The 16,239-nt window shown below is 41.4% G+C and overlaps 1 protein-coding gene across 1 annotated transcript in view; it reads right to left on the bottom strand.

Moving 5' to 3' along the window:
- Positions 1–1,675: 1,675 nt before the first annotated feature.
- The window catches only part of LOC129719885 (cell adhesion molecule Dscam2-like), a 414,602-nt gene continuing 400,038 nt past the window's right edge, over positions 1,676–16,239 (bottom strand). Inside the window, exon 15 of the mRNA XM_055671300.1 lies at positions 1,676–1,954. Coding sequence (XP_055527275.1) covers positions 1,824–1,954 — 131 coding nt within the window. The 3' untranslated portion in view covers positions 1,676–1,823. The remainder of the gene's footprint in view (positions 1,955–16,239) is intronic.

The raw sequence follows: 16,239 nt of genomic DNA, 5'->3' as shown, positions 1-16,239 counted from the left end.
CTATTTGTCTTGTTGAAGTTGGCTCACTCACCGATCACAAAGCGGCAAAGATGTCACATAAATTTTTTTCCTGTAATTACAAGCTCGTGGAAAAAATATCGATAACGAATTACAGTTTTAGTAGAAAATGTATATTCACAGAAAATTTGAAATTGACATAGAATTTTATGAACATGTTAACATTCAATTCAGGTCAATTTAAACATTTTATCAGTATACTAAATCAATCAGAAAAAAAATTGATCAGTTTCAAGATACCAAAGAACAACGAAGATACCATATTTGAAAGTTATATGTCCGTTATCTTCGAAAATAAACTGGACTAGAGTGATGCACAACAATAGCCTCAGCAATTAATGTTTGCATAGCGTTGTTCAATTACAAGTAAGGTTATGGAAAGTAATATTTTCTTGCAAATGCTAATTCAAAAAAATTTCAATTGAAAAATACAAACACTAACGTCGGAACTCTAATATCAAGATGAAATGAATTTGGTTTTTCTCTAAACCGCCACCGCGTGATGCAACTAGTATTGTCATATTGGACTAAATTCATTTAGCTAGTAAAATATAATCATCAGTACAGCTCGTTTAACTACCTATTCAAAGATCTGTACGGAGCATTTTGGTTTCCTATTGTCTTTTAAATACCTTATATTTAGTTATTTCAATAAATCTAAAAAAAGGCAGAGTGTAGAGTTCAAAAATAAACAACGCATTTTGTTGTCCCCGGCGGCGCAGCCTATTTTGCGACATCCGAAAAATCATATTGAATTCTGATATTTGCTGATATACGAAACAAGAAGAAGAAGAAGACAATTCAAACGGCAATTCGATTGTGTTCCACGCCCCACTGTGCGTCAACAGTGGCAATGTAGTTTTCACTTGGCTTGACTGCACAAAAATGAATATCAAGTTTTCCTGCACTGATAGACGACGAGTAACCAGCGCTCTGTTCATACATTACTTGGTGCAGTACTGTTGCCTGTGCCATCATATTCTCCTTCAAGACATCAGTTTTATTAACATTAACATATTTTTTAACAGCAGAACGTAAAACTGTCTTGTAGTGGAGGTGGTTACGAACTTTCCGAAAAAGCTTTACCTTCAAGACATCAATTTAGTCTAGGCTGATGGAAGCTAACATTAGTTGACCTATTGGGACGGGGAGATTCTGTCAAATTTTTTTTTGTCACTGCTATACAGGATATCACTGCAGGCAGTTGGTGTCTATTCATGAAGTCTGTGCTAGGCGTGCTCGCATATGATTGGTACATTGTTGGTGAAAATTCGACCTTGGAACTTTTATTCAATTTTCACTGTTTAACAATGAAGTGATAATGAAAATTGAAGAATCACAAAATTGTCCATCATTTTATCAATCCAACGACATATCGATTATTGTGGTCCATCATGTGGTTACATCAGTATAACCGTTTGAAATCTTTCATTCCGTCGTTACATCTTGGTTTTAGTTTTCGCGGAATGTGTCTCGGTATAGTGCGGTTAGACGTAGTCCTACGTCAAAAAAACCAACAAGAAAAGAAAAACAATGTTTCGGATTCAGCGCCTCAAAGCGATGGTTCCCATACAATACCATTTCAAGAACTAAACCACAGTGTCGGAATCATACAATCAGTCTGTTTAAACCAAAGGTAAAAGAGAAAACCTGACAATTTTTGTTCATTATTCTTATTTATATCAATTGATCATAGTTTCACATATGAAATATTCCGAGTAGAACACATTGGGATGATACTTTATCACGTATCATGGTATAAAACAGATTCATCTGAAATTTTGTATGTTAGAGCGCTAGAAGATTCATATTGGACTGTTACTGTCAGTTTCTGATAGATTCATTGGACCAGTAATTCTACTTCCGCTTCTAGAATGCGCTTTTTCTTCATATTTGACCATCCTGTAACTTGACCCACTGCTTATATGGGTTTCACCTGCAAAAAAGATTATAAAATTGCGATATTATTATTATTATTCAACGGTTTAAATAAAAGAAAATTAAAAAAGTAAACTAAACAACGACAGCTCAGGCTCTAATGCAAGATGCGACAGATGAATCAATAACTTTTGCAAATTTGAAAACATTACACTGGTTGACAAAATAAAAAGTGCATTCCAAAAACTCGAAGCGCGAAAAAAATGGAAGATTATAGCTATTCAACTATGTAACTGACCCGCTTTTCTGCACCCAGATGCTAAGTGGGTGGCTTAAGCGCCACTCTATTAAGAGAGACTACCCACCACGATGATTGCCCAGCGTGAGACCCTTAGGGGAGGGTTCCTTTTTATCCCTATACTAGGTGGGGGTAAGCAGTTGGCCGACTCCAACACCTATCGCGGTACTCCGTCAGAAAAAAACACGTCAGATGACCTTGCGCACGCATTAAACCCCGTGCCTTCAAGCAACGACTAAAACACTCGCTAGACAAACCGGGAGAGTTGTTATTATCACGGGCAAGGCCCTACACTCCAACCTGTCTGCCCACCGGTAAGAATCGGGAGAGATCGTGGCTGATTTCAGGGCCAGCCTTCTCAGTACAAAACCCTCCAAAATAAACTACAGCACAACGTCACGCGGACCGCATGAAAACCTCTCCCAAGATACCAAGGGGAAGAGCGTACATGATCACTAAATCGCCACACTTGTGGTTGCACAATTAGGTGGGGTTTATTTAGCATTTCTTAATACAGCGTCAAACATTAGACTTCATATTTCACTCCTCCAGGCCTAGACTATCTTCTCCCTCTCCTTTCCCATTTAAAATATCGATCTGCTATCTAAGGTGCGATATTTATCTTTCGTTTTATAATTTCATTCGACGGGCATGCCACCAGATCGATCACTTCTTGGGTCTCGGCCCTTAACTTCGGTCACATGGGGCATGTGACGTGTGGTCACATGGGGCATGGACAATTTCAAATACTCACTCAGTACTGTTTTTTGGGGGTCGGTTTTTACCGTCGCTCCGTTATTCGATCAGTTTCGTCCTAAGGCCAACATGGGGTCCCCCACGTTGCTTATCAGCTCTGCTGCAACTGCTACTGCTGCGATTAATCCCTTCCTCTCTCCCTCTCTCGGTGCTGCTTCTAGCGCACTGCGCGCGCCTTACTGTGTTGGCGTTGGATGCTGTGCTGTCGAAACCTGGCTGGATTAGCTGACTCGTCTCGTCTGGATGCTCTCTTACTAGGGCGCACGATTAAGGCCGGGCGGATTCTTTAATCCTGGCGGTGGCCCTATAGCGGTTGCTAGTCGGAACAGGTATTCAGTGGTGCGGTCTCGCAAATCTAACAAGGAGATAATAGGCCACACATGGCACTGTGAACCGACCGTTTTTCCCCGATGAGAATTTACGGTTTACCTTTAAATCGCACAGATGCATACACTATTGCATACACTAGCTACCCTAGCTGATAGTAACAGCTTGCCTATCTAGGGAAAGGAAATTTAGCGATCTTATTTAAGATTTACATGCGGTCATCAACTTACACTAGTACTAGTACGCGACCGAACTATTCAAAAAAGTCACTTCTACCTCCTTCACTAGCCAGACTTAAGTAAAGTATAGGGGCCTTAGAGTCCTCAGATAAACCGTTAGAGTCCTCAGATAAACCGTTACTTCGTTACCGGAACTTGTTTCACGAATATCTAATTGCGCTGAAAGCACGAAGGTCAAAATTGGGCGAAGATCATCTTCTGCCCGCGATCAGTTATCATCCATCCCAGCTGTCCCAGCCCAAAGGATAAAAGGAAAAGATTCTCTCTCCCATTGCAAAGGTCGATAGACTTTCTCGGCTGGGTCAATCATCTCAGCAGCATCGGTGGTGAAAGGCAGTTAGCGCACTCAAGCACCGGGGATCTCATTTTTTGAATATTATGCCAATTACTGATCTGACTGTGGCCTTGCTTGCGATGATCGAATTAAAGGTTTTATTCTCAAAACCGTTTTTATTTGAAGCATGCAAATATTAGGTAACTAATATTTACAATGAATAATCAATATAAATTTTATGTACAAATACTCGCTACATCATTCCCCGCTAAAAGTACGAAAATTTGATTGGCGTTGCAACAAAATTACAACAGAACCCAATCAAATTTTCGAAGCCCAAAATAAGCTATTTTTGAAAATAAACTTCATTAAGATTCAGAGTCATATATGTTCATCGCCAACTAAATAGTTGGCTCCAACTCTGTCGACGAAGCATGCTACTGACTCTCATCGACATACGTCTCCAGTGTACAGCAAATCTACATTCATTTTCCCAAAATAGTTATTGATACCTAATGTCTATTCTCTTATCATTAATACCAAAGTAAACCAAAGAACATACCAAAGAAATCTGTGAATTCCATAAACTTGCTCTTCAGAACCGCGTTGCTTTTCCATTACTTCATCTTGCTCATTTATTTTCATTCAATCTATTTCACATTACCACCGCTTCAACTTAAATCGACAATCAATCAATCAATCTTCAAGTAAGCGCCTAAATTAACCTCCGATTTGTCTTCTACACCAGGGCGAACTGATAGCGAAGTCAACATCCACGAAAATTGTTCATCTACATGAACCGTAAACCAGTGAGTCATGTTGATGTTCTTATTCTCACTCGGAGCGAGAGACCGAAGGACAGAACCCTCTCTCACGAAAAACCGCACTGTTTCTAGTCACGGTTCACTGCCACAACAGTATTGCGAACTATATTTACAGTGACCTAGAAACGAAAATGTCTCTTGAAGGAATTTTTAAACCTCGGAATCTAAAACAACCTGAAAACTATGCAGTGTGAAATCAACTCGAAACGCGTGCGCGACGGAAAACTACGAAAATTACTTGGATTCATTGGGAAATCGGCCCAAATCAAGGAAAGCGAAAAAATATTGTATCGTTCCAATCGGATGTAAAGTGTTTGTTTCTTTTCCAGTTTTGGGCGGTTTCTGTAGGTGTGCCTTTAGTGGAGCCATGAATGTGGGCGCCGTTTTCGGGTTAACACCGAACTGAAATTGGACGACATGCCAGAATTAGAAAAAATACGGTAGAGCCAAACAGAAAAAAGGAAATTACAAGGAATACTAGGAAATAAAAAAAAACTACTAAACTAAAAGAGATCGAAAGGAAAATTACTACGCTAAAGGGAATCGAAGGAAAAAACTACTAAACTAAAGAAAAGCAAAAGTAAAAACTACTATACTAAGAAAAATCAAAAGGAAACTACCAAACTAAATCCGGGACAAGGTTACAGTAGGATCTTGGAATGGGCTAAAAGGCCAGACAACCTTATTTGCCTAGAGACTATTTGCTTGAATAAGCTAGAATGAATGACCGACTACCCATGATTACATATCACACAGGTAAATAAACCGCAATTAATTATTCATTGTTTCTTACGAGCCTTTGGCATCCCTATACCAAGTAACAGTGAATGACAATGAACTCATGTCCTGGGCTCAAACTAATTTGTGCCCGCTGTCAGCAGTAAGATCAAGATGTATGAAAAGAAGCGGTGATATGCTATCCCGTTTTTACATATGTGGAGATGTTAGCCCTTGATACATGGCGTGATGCCAAAGGGGTGGTTTCTTACAGCTATACGGTGTGAGACGCTAAGGCAATGAGGAACTATTTCAAGTTTTAAATCATATGCGGTAGCTTAACGGAGCAGTGTTTACAATGTATTGGCTTTTAAATTCAAAAAGAAGCGAATTTTGTTAGAAGGAGTGATCGTTACGCTCGATTTACTGTGGTTAAGCAGGTATTAGACGAAGCAAATATTTGCTATTTTTCAATACAGATTTTATTTTGTGCAAATAAAAATCGTACCAAAAATAGCAAATATTTGCGTCGTCTAATACCTGCTTTAGTATGGTATTGCCATTTTCTGGTTAGGAATTTTAAGGTTGGGAGTTGCATTTGTTTTTAAAGAACTGACTTACATGAAAAATAAAACTGACTTATCTCTAATAATTAATAACTATTCGCTTATATCTACCCGATCAGAAAGAAATAAACAAAAATGTAACAGAAGCTGTCAGTTTGTTATGGGAAAAACCTTACATGCTGTGTTTTCAATTTGTTCCCGTTAAGTGTTAAAATAAATTCAGCGTCGAATACTCGACAGAAACGGACGTGCAAAGTGGTCGGTCCATTACACTCCGGTCGTGTGTACGAAGAGCAAAACAAAAGAGTATAGAATTCGCGCTCAAGGCCAAACTAGATTGTGACTTGTGTCGCTACGATTGTGTACCCGGCTCGCAACGTTGGTGCTGTATCAGTGCAAAAATACCGGCTGCAGTTTTGATCTGTGCACCCGGCTCGCTGCTGGTGGCTGTATTGGTGCTGCTATATTGGTGCTGCTGGTTGTAAGGCTGCAGCTTCGAACGATCGGACAACCACTGCTGGAAGGAAGAAGTAAAGAGGTACGTGATCTTGTCGGCGCTAGTGCGCCAGATTTAGCGCGATGGATGTAGATCCCTCGCATCCCGCGCCACCATCCCCGAACCCTCCTGACCCTGTCCCTTTTTTCGGCCAAAAGCAGGATTAAAATCAAAATCGCTCAACATTTTACAAATTGCGAAGGATCTGACGTCGCACTACAAGAGTGTGACCGAAACTTCCAAAGTAAGGCCAAACATGCTCCGTGTCACAGTCGGTGACCTGAAGCAGGCCAATGATATAGCTTGCTCCGAGCTCTTTGCACGCGAGTATCGCGTGTATGTACCTGCACGAGACGTGGAGATCGACGGTGTGATAACCAATTCGAGTCTGTCTGACGAGTGTATCCTGAAAAGCGCAACCGGTTGCTTCAAAAATACCGAAACACAGGCGAAGATTTTCGATTGTAAGCAATTGCGGCCCACGTCTCTCGTTAGCGGTAAAAAAGTTTACACTCCGTCAGACTCGTTTCGCGTTACGTTTGCCGGATCTGCACTCCCTAGCCACGTCTCGATCGACCGGGTTCATCTGCCTGTGCGATTGTTTGTACCCCGTGTTATGAATTGCACCAATTGCAAGCAGTTAGGCCACACAGCCGCCTACTGCTGCAATAAGGCACGGTGTAGCAAGTGTGGGGAGACTCATGCGGAAGATTCTTGCAGTGTTAATGCTGAAAAATGTATTCACTGTGGGGAAAACCAGCATGAGCTCTCCACATGCCCGGTGTACATGCAGCGCAGAGATAAAATTAAGCGGTCACTTAAGGAGCGTTCAAGCGTTCCTACGCTGAGATGCTGAAGAAGACCGTAACCACTTCTACCATAACATCGAACCCCTTTGGTCTGTTGTCCTCTGATGAAACCGATTCTGACGATTCACCAGCGGGAACATCTTATGCCAATCCTGGGGAGTCTAGAAATGCGGAAAAATATTTCTTCTCCTAAACTTCCCCGAAAAGGTCCTAAGATTTCCCAAAGTGGAATGAAAGGTACAAACAAACCAAACAGTGCTGCGGTGAAACCGAAGCGAACTCCTCCTGGGTTTGCAAATTTACAATCCCAGAAGGAGTTCCCAGCACTGCCCAAAACCCCAGTTGTTCCTTTTGCACATCCAGTTGATGAAACAAACTCTGGATTAGTGAAATTTGCTGACATTGTGGACTGGATTTTTGAAACTTTCAATGTACCCGATCCAATTAAAATTTTTCTTACAGAATTCCTCCCAACATTTAGATCATTTTTGAAGCAGTTGACTGCCCAATGGCCCCTCCTTGCAGCGATTGTATCCTTCGATGCCTAATTCATCTGCGTATATGAAGGATTCTATCTCTGTCTTACAGTGGAATTGTAGAAGTATTTTACCAAAAATGGATTCATTTAAGGTTTTAATAAATAAAAACAAATGCGATGCATTTTCCCTTTGTGAAACTTGGCTCACTTCAAATATTGATCTTAACTTCCATGATTTTAATATTATTCGCCTTGTTCGTGACATCGCATATGGAGGAGTACTCCTAGGGATTAAGAAGTGCTATTCTTTCTATCGTATCAACCTCCCCTCGATTCCAGGCATCGAAGTTGTCGCATGTCAAATGACAATACAAGGTAAAGAGCTTTGTATTGCCTCAATTTATATTCCTCCCAGAGCACAGGTTGGGCAACGGCTGCTCTTTGATTCAATAGAACTTCTTCCCTCGCCACGTTTGATTCTGGGAGACTTTAACTCTCATGGCGTGGCTTGGGGTTCCCCTTACAATCATAACCGCTCCTCTTTAATCTATAACCTTAGCGATGACTTCGACATGACTATTTTAAACAACGGCGAAATGACACGTATCCCGAAACCTCCAGCGCGCCCAAGCGTTTTGGATCTATCCTTATGTTCGACGTCGCTACGGTTGGATTGCACATGGAAGGTAATCCTTGATCCTCACGGTAGCGACCATTTGTCTATTCTTATTTCAATTACTAACGGGTCAACTCGCATGCGACCAATTGACATTCCGTATGACCTCACACGAAATGTCGATTGGAAGTTATATGAGGAAATGATTTCAAAAGCGGTCGAGTCAATTCAACATCATCCACCACTTGAAGAATACAACCTCCTCGCAGGCTTGATTCTTGACGCCGCGTTGCAAGCCCAAACGAAGAAATATTCCGGCGTAACGATCAAAGAACGGCCTCCCACTCCGTAGTGGGACCAAGAGTGCTCCGATATCTACACGCAGAGATCCGACGCGTTTTTAGCCTTCCAGAAGGAAGGTATACCTCACGACTATATACGTTATTTGGAGCTTGATACCAAGCTTAAAAGCTTGGCTAAAGCAAAGAAACGCGGATACTGGCGTCGGTTCGTAAACGAGACGTCGAGGGAGACATCGATGAGCACTCTTTGGAACACAGCCCGAAGAATGCGGAATCGCGTAACGGTCAACGAACGGGGAGCTGCAAGGTTACAGAGTCCGCTTTGTCATGCGGATGGTCGTGGGTTCGAATCTTAGTAGAATCAGTCCATCTGATGTCAAAAAAGAACTTTTAAGCATGGGTTTATTCTCAGGCTCCCCACCAGTTACCCTTTCTTTACGCTGAAATCTACAAATACCTTTGCGTGACTTCCTCTTAACAAAAAATAAGTCCCTCTTATCAATAAAACTGGCCAGAAGGACGCACGACTAAACTTCTCCAGGGAATTATAATTGGTGATATTTGGCAAGAGGAACGAGTATCGGTATAGTAGAACAGAAAGCGTGTAAGGAAGAGTAGCACATTACACACAATCACTGATGAACAATGATAATAAGCATGCCACTTCTCAATAGAGGTATTGCTATTAACAGAAGTGCGAGATACAGCAGACACCCGGGCATATATCTCACAATAGATCTACAATTCTGGTCGCAGTGAGGAAGCCCATACAGAAAAATAACGGTCAACAAAAGCGAGGAGTCTTCAAGTCGGTGGATATTTGATTTTGCCAGGAAAGTATGTCGGACTCTGTTCCTGAGCAAAACATTGTTTGCGATGCGTCTTCGGGTCACGACGCGATAGAATCACCTTTCACGCTGGCAGAATTTTCAGTTGCCCTCCTGTCCTGTAACAATAACGCACCTGGGTTAGATAGAATCAAATTCAACTTGTTGAAGAATCTACCCGGCAATGCCAAGAGGCGCTTGTTGAACTTGTTCAATAAGTTCCTGGAGCAAAACATTGTACCGCAGGATTGAAGGCAAGTGAAGGTGATCGCCATCCAAAAACCAGGGAAACCAGCTTCTGATCACAACTTTTATAGGCCGATTGCAATGCTATCCTGTATCCGGAAATTGATGAAAAAAATGATACTCCGCCGTTTAGACCATTGGGTCGAAACAAATGGTCTACTATCAGATACTCAATTTGGCTTCCGCCGTGCCAAAGGGACGAATGATTGTCTTGCGTTGCTTTCAAAAGATATTCAGCTGGCGTATGCTCGTAAAGAACAAATGGCGTCTGCGTTCTTGGACATTAAGGGGGCTTTTGATTCTGTTTCTATTGACATTCTTTCGGGTAAACTTCACCGACAAGGATTTTCTCCAATTTTTTTCGGACAACAATTTGTTGTCCGAAAAGCACATGCATTTTACGCATGGCGATTTGACAACTTTTCGTATTAGCTACATGGGTCTTCCCCAGGGCTCATGCTTAAGCCCTCTTCTTTACAATTTCTATGTAAATGACATCGACGAATGTATGGCAAATTCATGCACGATAAGACAACTTGCAGACGACAGCGTGGTTTCTATTACAGGAGCCAAAGCTGCCGATTTGCAAGGACCATTGCAAGATACCTTGGACTATTTGTCTGCTTGGGCTTTACAGCTAGGTATCGAATTCTCTCCGGAGAAGACTGAGATAGTAGTTTTTTCTAGGAAGCATGAACCTGCTCAGCTCCAGCCACAACTAATGGGTAAAGCGATTTCTCAGGTTTTGGTACACGGGTATCTTGGTGTCTGGTTCGACTCTAAAAGCACCTGGGGTTGTCACGTTAGGTATCTGATGAAAAAATGTCAACAAAGAGTGAATTTTCTTCGTACAATAACCGGATCGTGGTGGGGAGCCCACCCAGGAGACCTCATAAGGCTTTACCAAACAACGATATTGTCTGTAATTGAGTACGGGTGTTTCTGCTTCCGCTCCGCAGCAAACACACATTTGATCAAACTGGAGCGAATACAATATCGTTGTTTGCGTATCGCCTTGGGTTGCATGCAATCGACCCATACGATGAGTTTGGAGGTCTTAGCTGGAGTTCTACCATTGAAAAACCGCTTTTGGAGTCTTCTCGTATTCTTATCAAATGTGAGGTCTTGAATCGTCCTGTGATTGAAAATTTTGAAAGGTTAATCGAACTTAATTCTCAAACCCGTTTTATGACATTGTATTTCAATCACATGTCACAAAATATTAACCCTTCTTCGAATATTCCAAATCGTGTCAACTTAATAAATACTTCTCATTCTACTGTGTTTTTCGATACATCCATGATAGAAGAAACTCGTGGAATCCCGGATCATTTACGCGTACAGCAGATCCCCAAAATTTTATCCGATAAATATAGAAACATCAACTGCGACAATATGTTCTACACTGACGGATCATTTCTCGATGGGTCCACAGGCTTCGGTATCTTCAATAATAATTTAACCGTCTCCCATGAGCTCGTTAATCCTGCTTCTGTTTACGTCGCAGAATTGGCTGCAATTCAGTACACCCTAGGGATTATCGAAAAAATGCCCACGGACCATTATTTCATCTTTACGGACAGTCTCAGTTCCATTGAGGCTCTCCGATCGATGAAAGATGTTAAGCACTCTCCGTATTTCGTGGGGAAAATACAGGAACATCTGAGTGCTTTATCCGAAAAATCGTTTCAGATTACCTTAGCGTGGGTCCCTTCTCACTGCTCGATACCGGGCAATGAGAAAGCGGACTCTTTGGCTAAGGTGGGCGCAACAAACGGTGATATTTATGAAAGACCAATTGCCTTTAATGAATTTTTCGCATTTGTTCGTCAGAATACGATCATCAGTTGGCAAAATTCTTGGACCAGAGGGGAACTGGGAAGGTGGTTACATTCCATTATCCCCAAGGTATCGACGAACCCGTGGTTCAAGGGGTTGGATGTAGGTCGGGATTTCATTTGCGTGATGTCCCGGCTTATGTCCAATCACTATAGATTTGACGCGCATCTCCGTCGTATTGGGTTCGGGGAAAGTGGTGTCTGTGCCTGTGGTGAAGGTTATCACGACATAGAGCACGTTGTTTGGTCATGCCTTGTACACCGTGACGCCAGGTCTAAATTATTAGCTTCCCTGCAGGCCGAAGGTAGGCAGCCGGCTGTTCCTGTTCGTGATGTCTTGGCGAGCCGTGACCTACCCTACATGTCCCTTATATATGTTTTCCTGAAATCCATCCACGCCCCAGTCTAGTCCTATTCCCTTCCGCCTACATCCAACCAAACGAAAATAACACTTTAAGACCCCGAATCAGGAAACAGCAACCAGACCCGCACGATACTCTCAGGGTTCGAGGGAAATAAACCAATATGCCAGTCCGTAATATCATGACCCAGTAGCAGATTACCTATGGCAATGGAAAACCATCAAACAACAAACCAGTGCTTTTAATGCAAAACATTCTAGCTTTAAGTTAGATTTAGTTTCAGCTCGTAGTCGGCAGCGAGGATAAAAAATTTGCTTTTAGTTATTAAGATACTTTAGAAAGTAAGCTACCAGATATAATTGGCGCCGTTAAACATTGAATTGTATTCGTGCCGTGTCAAATAAATTATAGATGAAGAAAAAAAAGTGTTAAAATAACAGAAATTATAACAGAAATGATTCTACTAGTATCAAACACATATCAAACTTTGCTATTAAAGTATCACTTGTCTAACAAAATAAGAAAGTATATAGAACAGTATACTAACAACCATTGTTGGAAACAACAAGTTTTGATAAAGACGAAAAACTTGTTAGACTTGTTTCAAAACAACTTTATTTCATGTTTTGATATTATAACTCATTCAGATTAAATTTTGTAATCAAAATCATATGAGAAAATACTAAATTGTATCAACGCGAGATACAAATAACATATTTGTTATTTGTATCTTGCGTTGATAGAATTTTGTAATATTTTAGTTATGCTCTTCTGATCGGGTAATATCTAATAAATTACCTAATTTTTCGATTCATTGCACTGCGTAATTTAGAAGTTTGTATCGTGGCAGAGTCTCGCTATGAGTGCTGCGTTGTTTCCGCTTTGTGTAAGCTTTCTCTATCTCCAGTATACTCGTCAATCAGTACATAGAGGGTTGGGTATTCTTGTGAATATAAAGAAGATATTTATTTTTCAAACGTTAATGTCGTCATTTTTTAGGAACAAGTATAGTTCTGACATATACTGGAAATCACCGCTTCCCAGAATATCTCTAACGGGAACGTTCGGTTGTCTTCCTCGGGCCCGAAGGGAATCTGTTAGCTTGGACCTAGCACCAAAGAATTCGATACACGACCAAACAACATGATCGATGTCATGGTACACGCAAAAGTTGGAATGTGCGTAACCAGATCATTTATGAGTGAAATTAGCGCATTTACTGATTAAGTTTGGAACCAGTACAACAAATGTGTGCTGGGCATAACGCATTTGATGTTCTAGCGGATTTGGAATGTATTTAGCACCTCCAAATCACAATACTTCAAAAGTTTTAACCGGTGTTGGTATCGTCATGATGATGTTCTTTAGAAGGCTGCTATCGTTGATGCCAGGGATGCCACATGTACAGATTAATCTGTATTTAACAGATTTTTGGCCGAAGTAACGGTACATCTGTAAATACAGATATACAGATGTTCGTCGGAAAGTAGATATACAGATTTTTCGAAATTGACATCAATTTTAAAAAACAATCCAAATTTTATTTCATTAAATATTAAGCAAATTGAACATATTTTCAACTCCTCACACGTTTCAAGCTAAAAATTTTTTTTTTTTTTTTTTTTTTTTTTTTCTTCACATAACATTTATTTGACACGGCACAAATACAATTTAATGTTTAACGGCGCCAATTATATCTGATGACTTAAAAACTAAAGCAAATTTTTTATCCTCGCTGCCGACTACGAGCTGAAATTAAGTCTAACTTAAAACTAGCATGGGATTTCCAATCAGTGTTTTGTTGTTCAATGGTCGTCTGATAATCGTCGAATGGCATGTATGGATTCGTTCTGCTGAGCCACGATGTCGTGAGTTGGGACAGAGGCTCGTAGTCCTTGGGTCCTGGTTCTATTGTGCGGGGTCTGGTTGCTGGTTTTGTGCTTAAGGTTCAAACGTGTTCTTGTCGTTTTGTTGGGTGTAGACGGAGGGGAACGGGACTAGACTGGGGCGTGGATGGATTTCAGGAAAACGTATATAAGGGACATGTAGGATAGGTCACGGCTCGCCAAGACATCACGAACAGGAACAGCCGGCTGTCTACCCTCGGCCTGCAGGGAAGCTATTAATTTAGACCTGGCGTCACGGTGTACAGGGCATGACCAAACCACATGCTCTATGTCGTGATAACCTTCACCACAGGCACAGATACCACTTTCCCCGAGCCCAACACGACGGAGGAGCGCGTCAAATCTATAGTGATTGGACATAAGCCGGGACATCACGCAAATGAAATCCCGACCTACATCCAACCCCTTGAACCACGGGTTCGTCGATACTTTGGGGATTATGGAATGTAACCACCTTCCCAATTCCCCTATGGTCCAAGCATTTTGCCAACTGATGATCGTATTCTGACGTACAAGTGCGAAAAATTCATTAAAGGCAATTGGTCTTTCATAAATATCACCGTTTGTTGCGCCCACCTTAGCCAAAGAGTCCGCTTTCTCATTACCCGGTATCGAGCAGTGAGAAGGGACCCACGCTAAGGTAATCTGAGTAGATTTTTCGGATAAAGCACTCAGATGTTCCCGTATTTTCCCCAGGAAATACGGAGAGTGCTTAACATCTTTCATCGATCGGAGAGCCTCAATGGAACTGAGACTGTCCGTAAAGATGAAATAATGGTCCGTGGGCATTTTTTCGATAATCCCTAGGGTGTACTGAATTGCAGCTAATTCTGCGACGTAAACAGAAGCAGGATTATCGAGCTTATGGGAGACGGTTAAATTGTTATTGAAGATACCGAAGCCAGTGGACCCATCAAGAAGTGATCCGTCAGTGTAGTACATATTGTCGCAGTTGATGTTTCGATATTTATTGGAAAAAATTTTAGGGATCTGCTGCACGCGTAAATGATCCGGGATTCCACGAGTTTCTTCTATCATGGATGTATCGAAAAACACAGTAGAATCAGAAGTATTTGATAAGTCGACACGATTTGGAATATTCGAAGAAGGGTTAATATTTTGGGACATGTGATTGAAATACAATGTCATAAAACGGGTTTGAGAATGAAGTTCGATTAACCTTTCAAAATTTTCAATCACGGGACGGTTCAAGACCTCACATTTGATTAGAATACGAGAAGACAGGCTCCAGAAGCGGTTTTTCAATGGTAGTACTCCAGCTAAAACCTCCAAACTCATCGTATGGGTCGACTGCATGCAACCTAAGGCGATACGCAAACAACGATATTGTATTCGCTCCAGTTTGATCAAATGTGTGTTTGCTGCGGAGCGGAAGCAGAAACACCCGTATTCAATAACAGACAATATCGTTGTTTGGTAAAGCCTTATAAGGTCTCCTGGATGGGCTCCCCACCATTGTCCGGTTATTGTACGAAGAAAATTCACTCTTTGTTGACATTTTTTCATCAGATACCTCACGTGACAACCCCAGGTGCCTTTAGAGTCGAACCAGACACCAAGATATTTGTGTACCAAAACCTGAGAAATCGTTTTACCCATTAATTGTGTTTGAAGCTGAGCAGGTTCATGCTTCCTAGAAAAAACTACTATCTCAGTCTTCTCCGGAGAGAATTCGATACCTAGCTGTAAAGCCCAAGCAGACAAATTGTCCAAGGTATCTTGCAATGGTCCTTGCAAATCGGCAGCTTTGGCTCCTGTAACAGAGATTACACTGTCGTCTGCAAGTTGTCTTATCGTGCATGAATTTGCCAGACATTCGTCGATGTCATTTACATAAAAGTTGTAAAGAAGGGGGCTTAAACATGAGCCCTGGGGAAGACCCATGTAGCTAATGCGAAAAGTTGCCAAATCGCCATGCGTAAAATGCATGTGCTTTTCGGACAACAAATTGTGCAAAAAATTGTTCAAAATTGGAGAAAATCCTTGTCGGTGAAGTTTACCCGAAAGAATGTCAATAGAAACGGAATCAAAAGCCCCCTTAATGTCCAAGAACGCAGACGCCATTTGTTCTTTACGAGCATACGCCAGCTGAATATCTGTTGAAAGCAACGCAAGACAATCATTCGTCCCTTTGGCACGGCGGAAGCCAAATTGAGTTTCTGATAGTAGACCATTTGATTCGACCCAGTGGTCTAAACGACGGAGTATCATTTTTTCCATCAATTTCCGGATACAGGATAGCATTGCAATCGGCCTATAAGAGTTGTGATTAGAAGCAGGTTTCCCTGGTTTTTGGATGGCGATCACCTTCACTTGCCTCCAATCCTGCGGTACAATGTTTTGCTCCAGGAACTTATTGAACAAGTTCAACAAGCGCCTCTTGGCATTGCCGGGTAGATTCTTCAACAAGTTGAATTTGATTCTATCTAATCCAGGCGCG

This window comes from Wyeomyia smithii, chromosome 2, assembly GCF_029784165.1.
Source record: "Wyeomyia smithii strain HCP4-BCI-WySm-NY-G18 chromosome 2, ASM2978416v1, whole genome shotgun sequence".
In the NCBI taxonomy this organism is placed as follows: domain Eukaryota; kingdom Metazoa; phylum Arthropoda; class Insecta; order Diptera; family Culicidae; genus Wyeomyia; species Wyeomyia smithii.
Note: the sequence above shows the minus strand (reverse complement) of the source record. Positions and strands in the feature narration are given on the sequence as shown.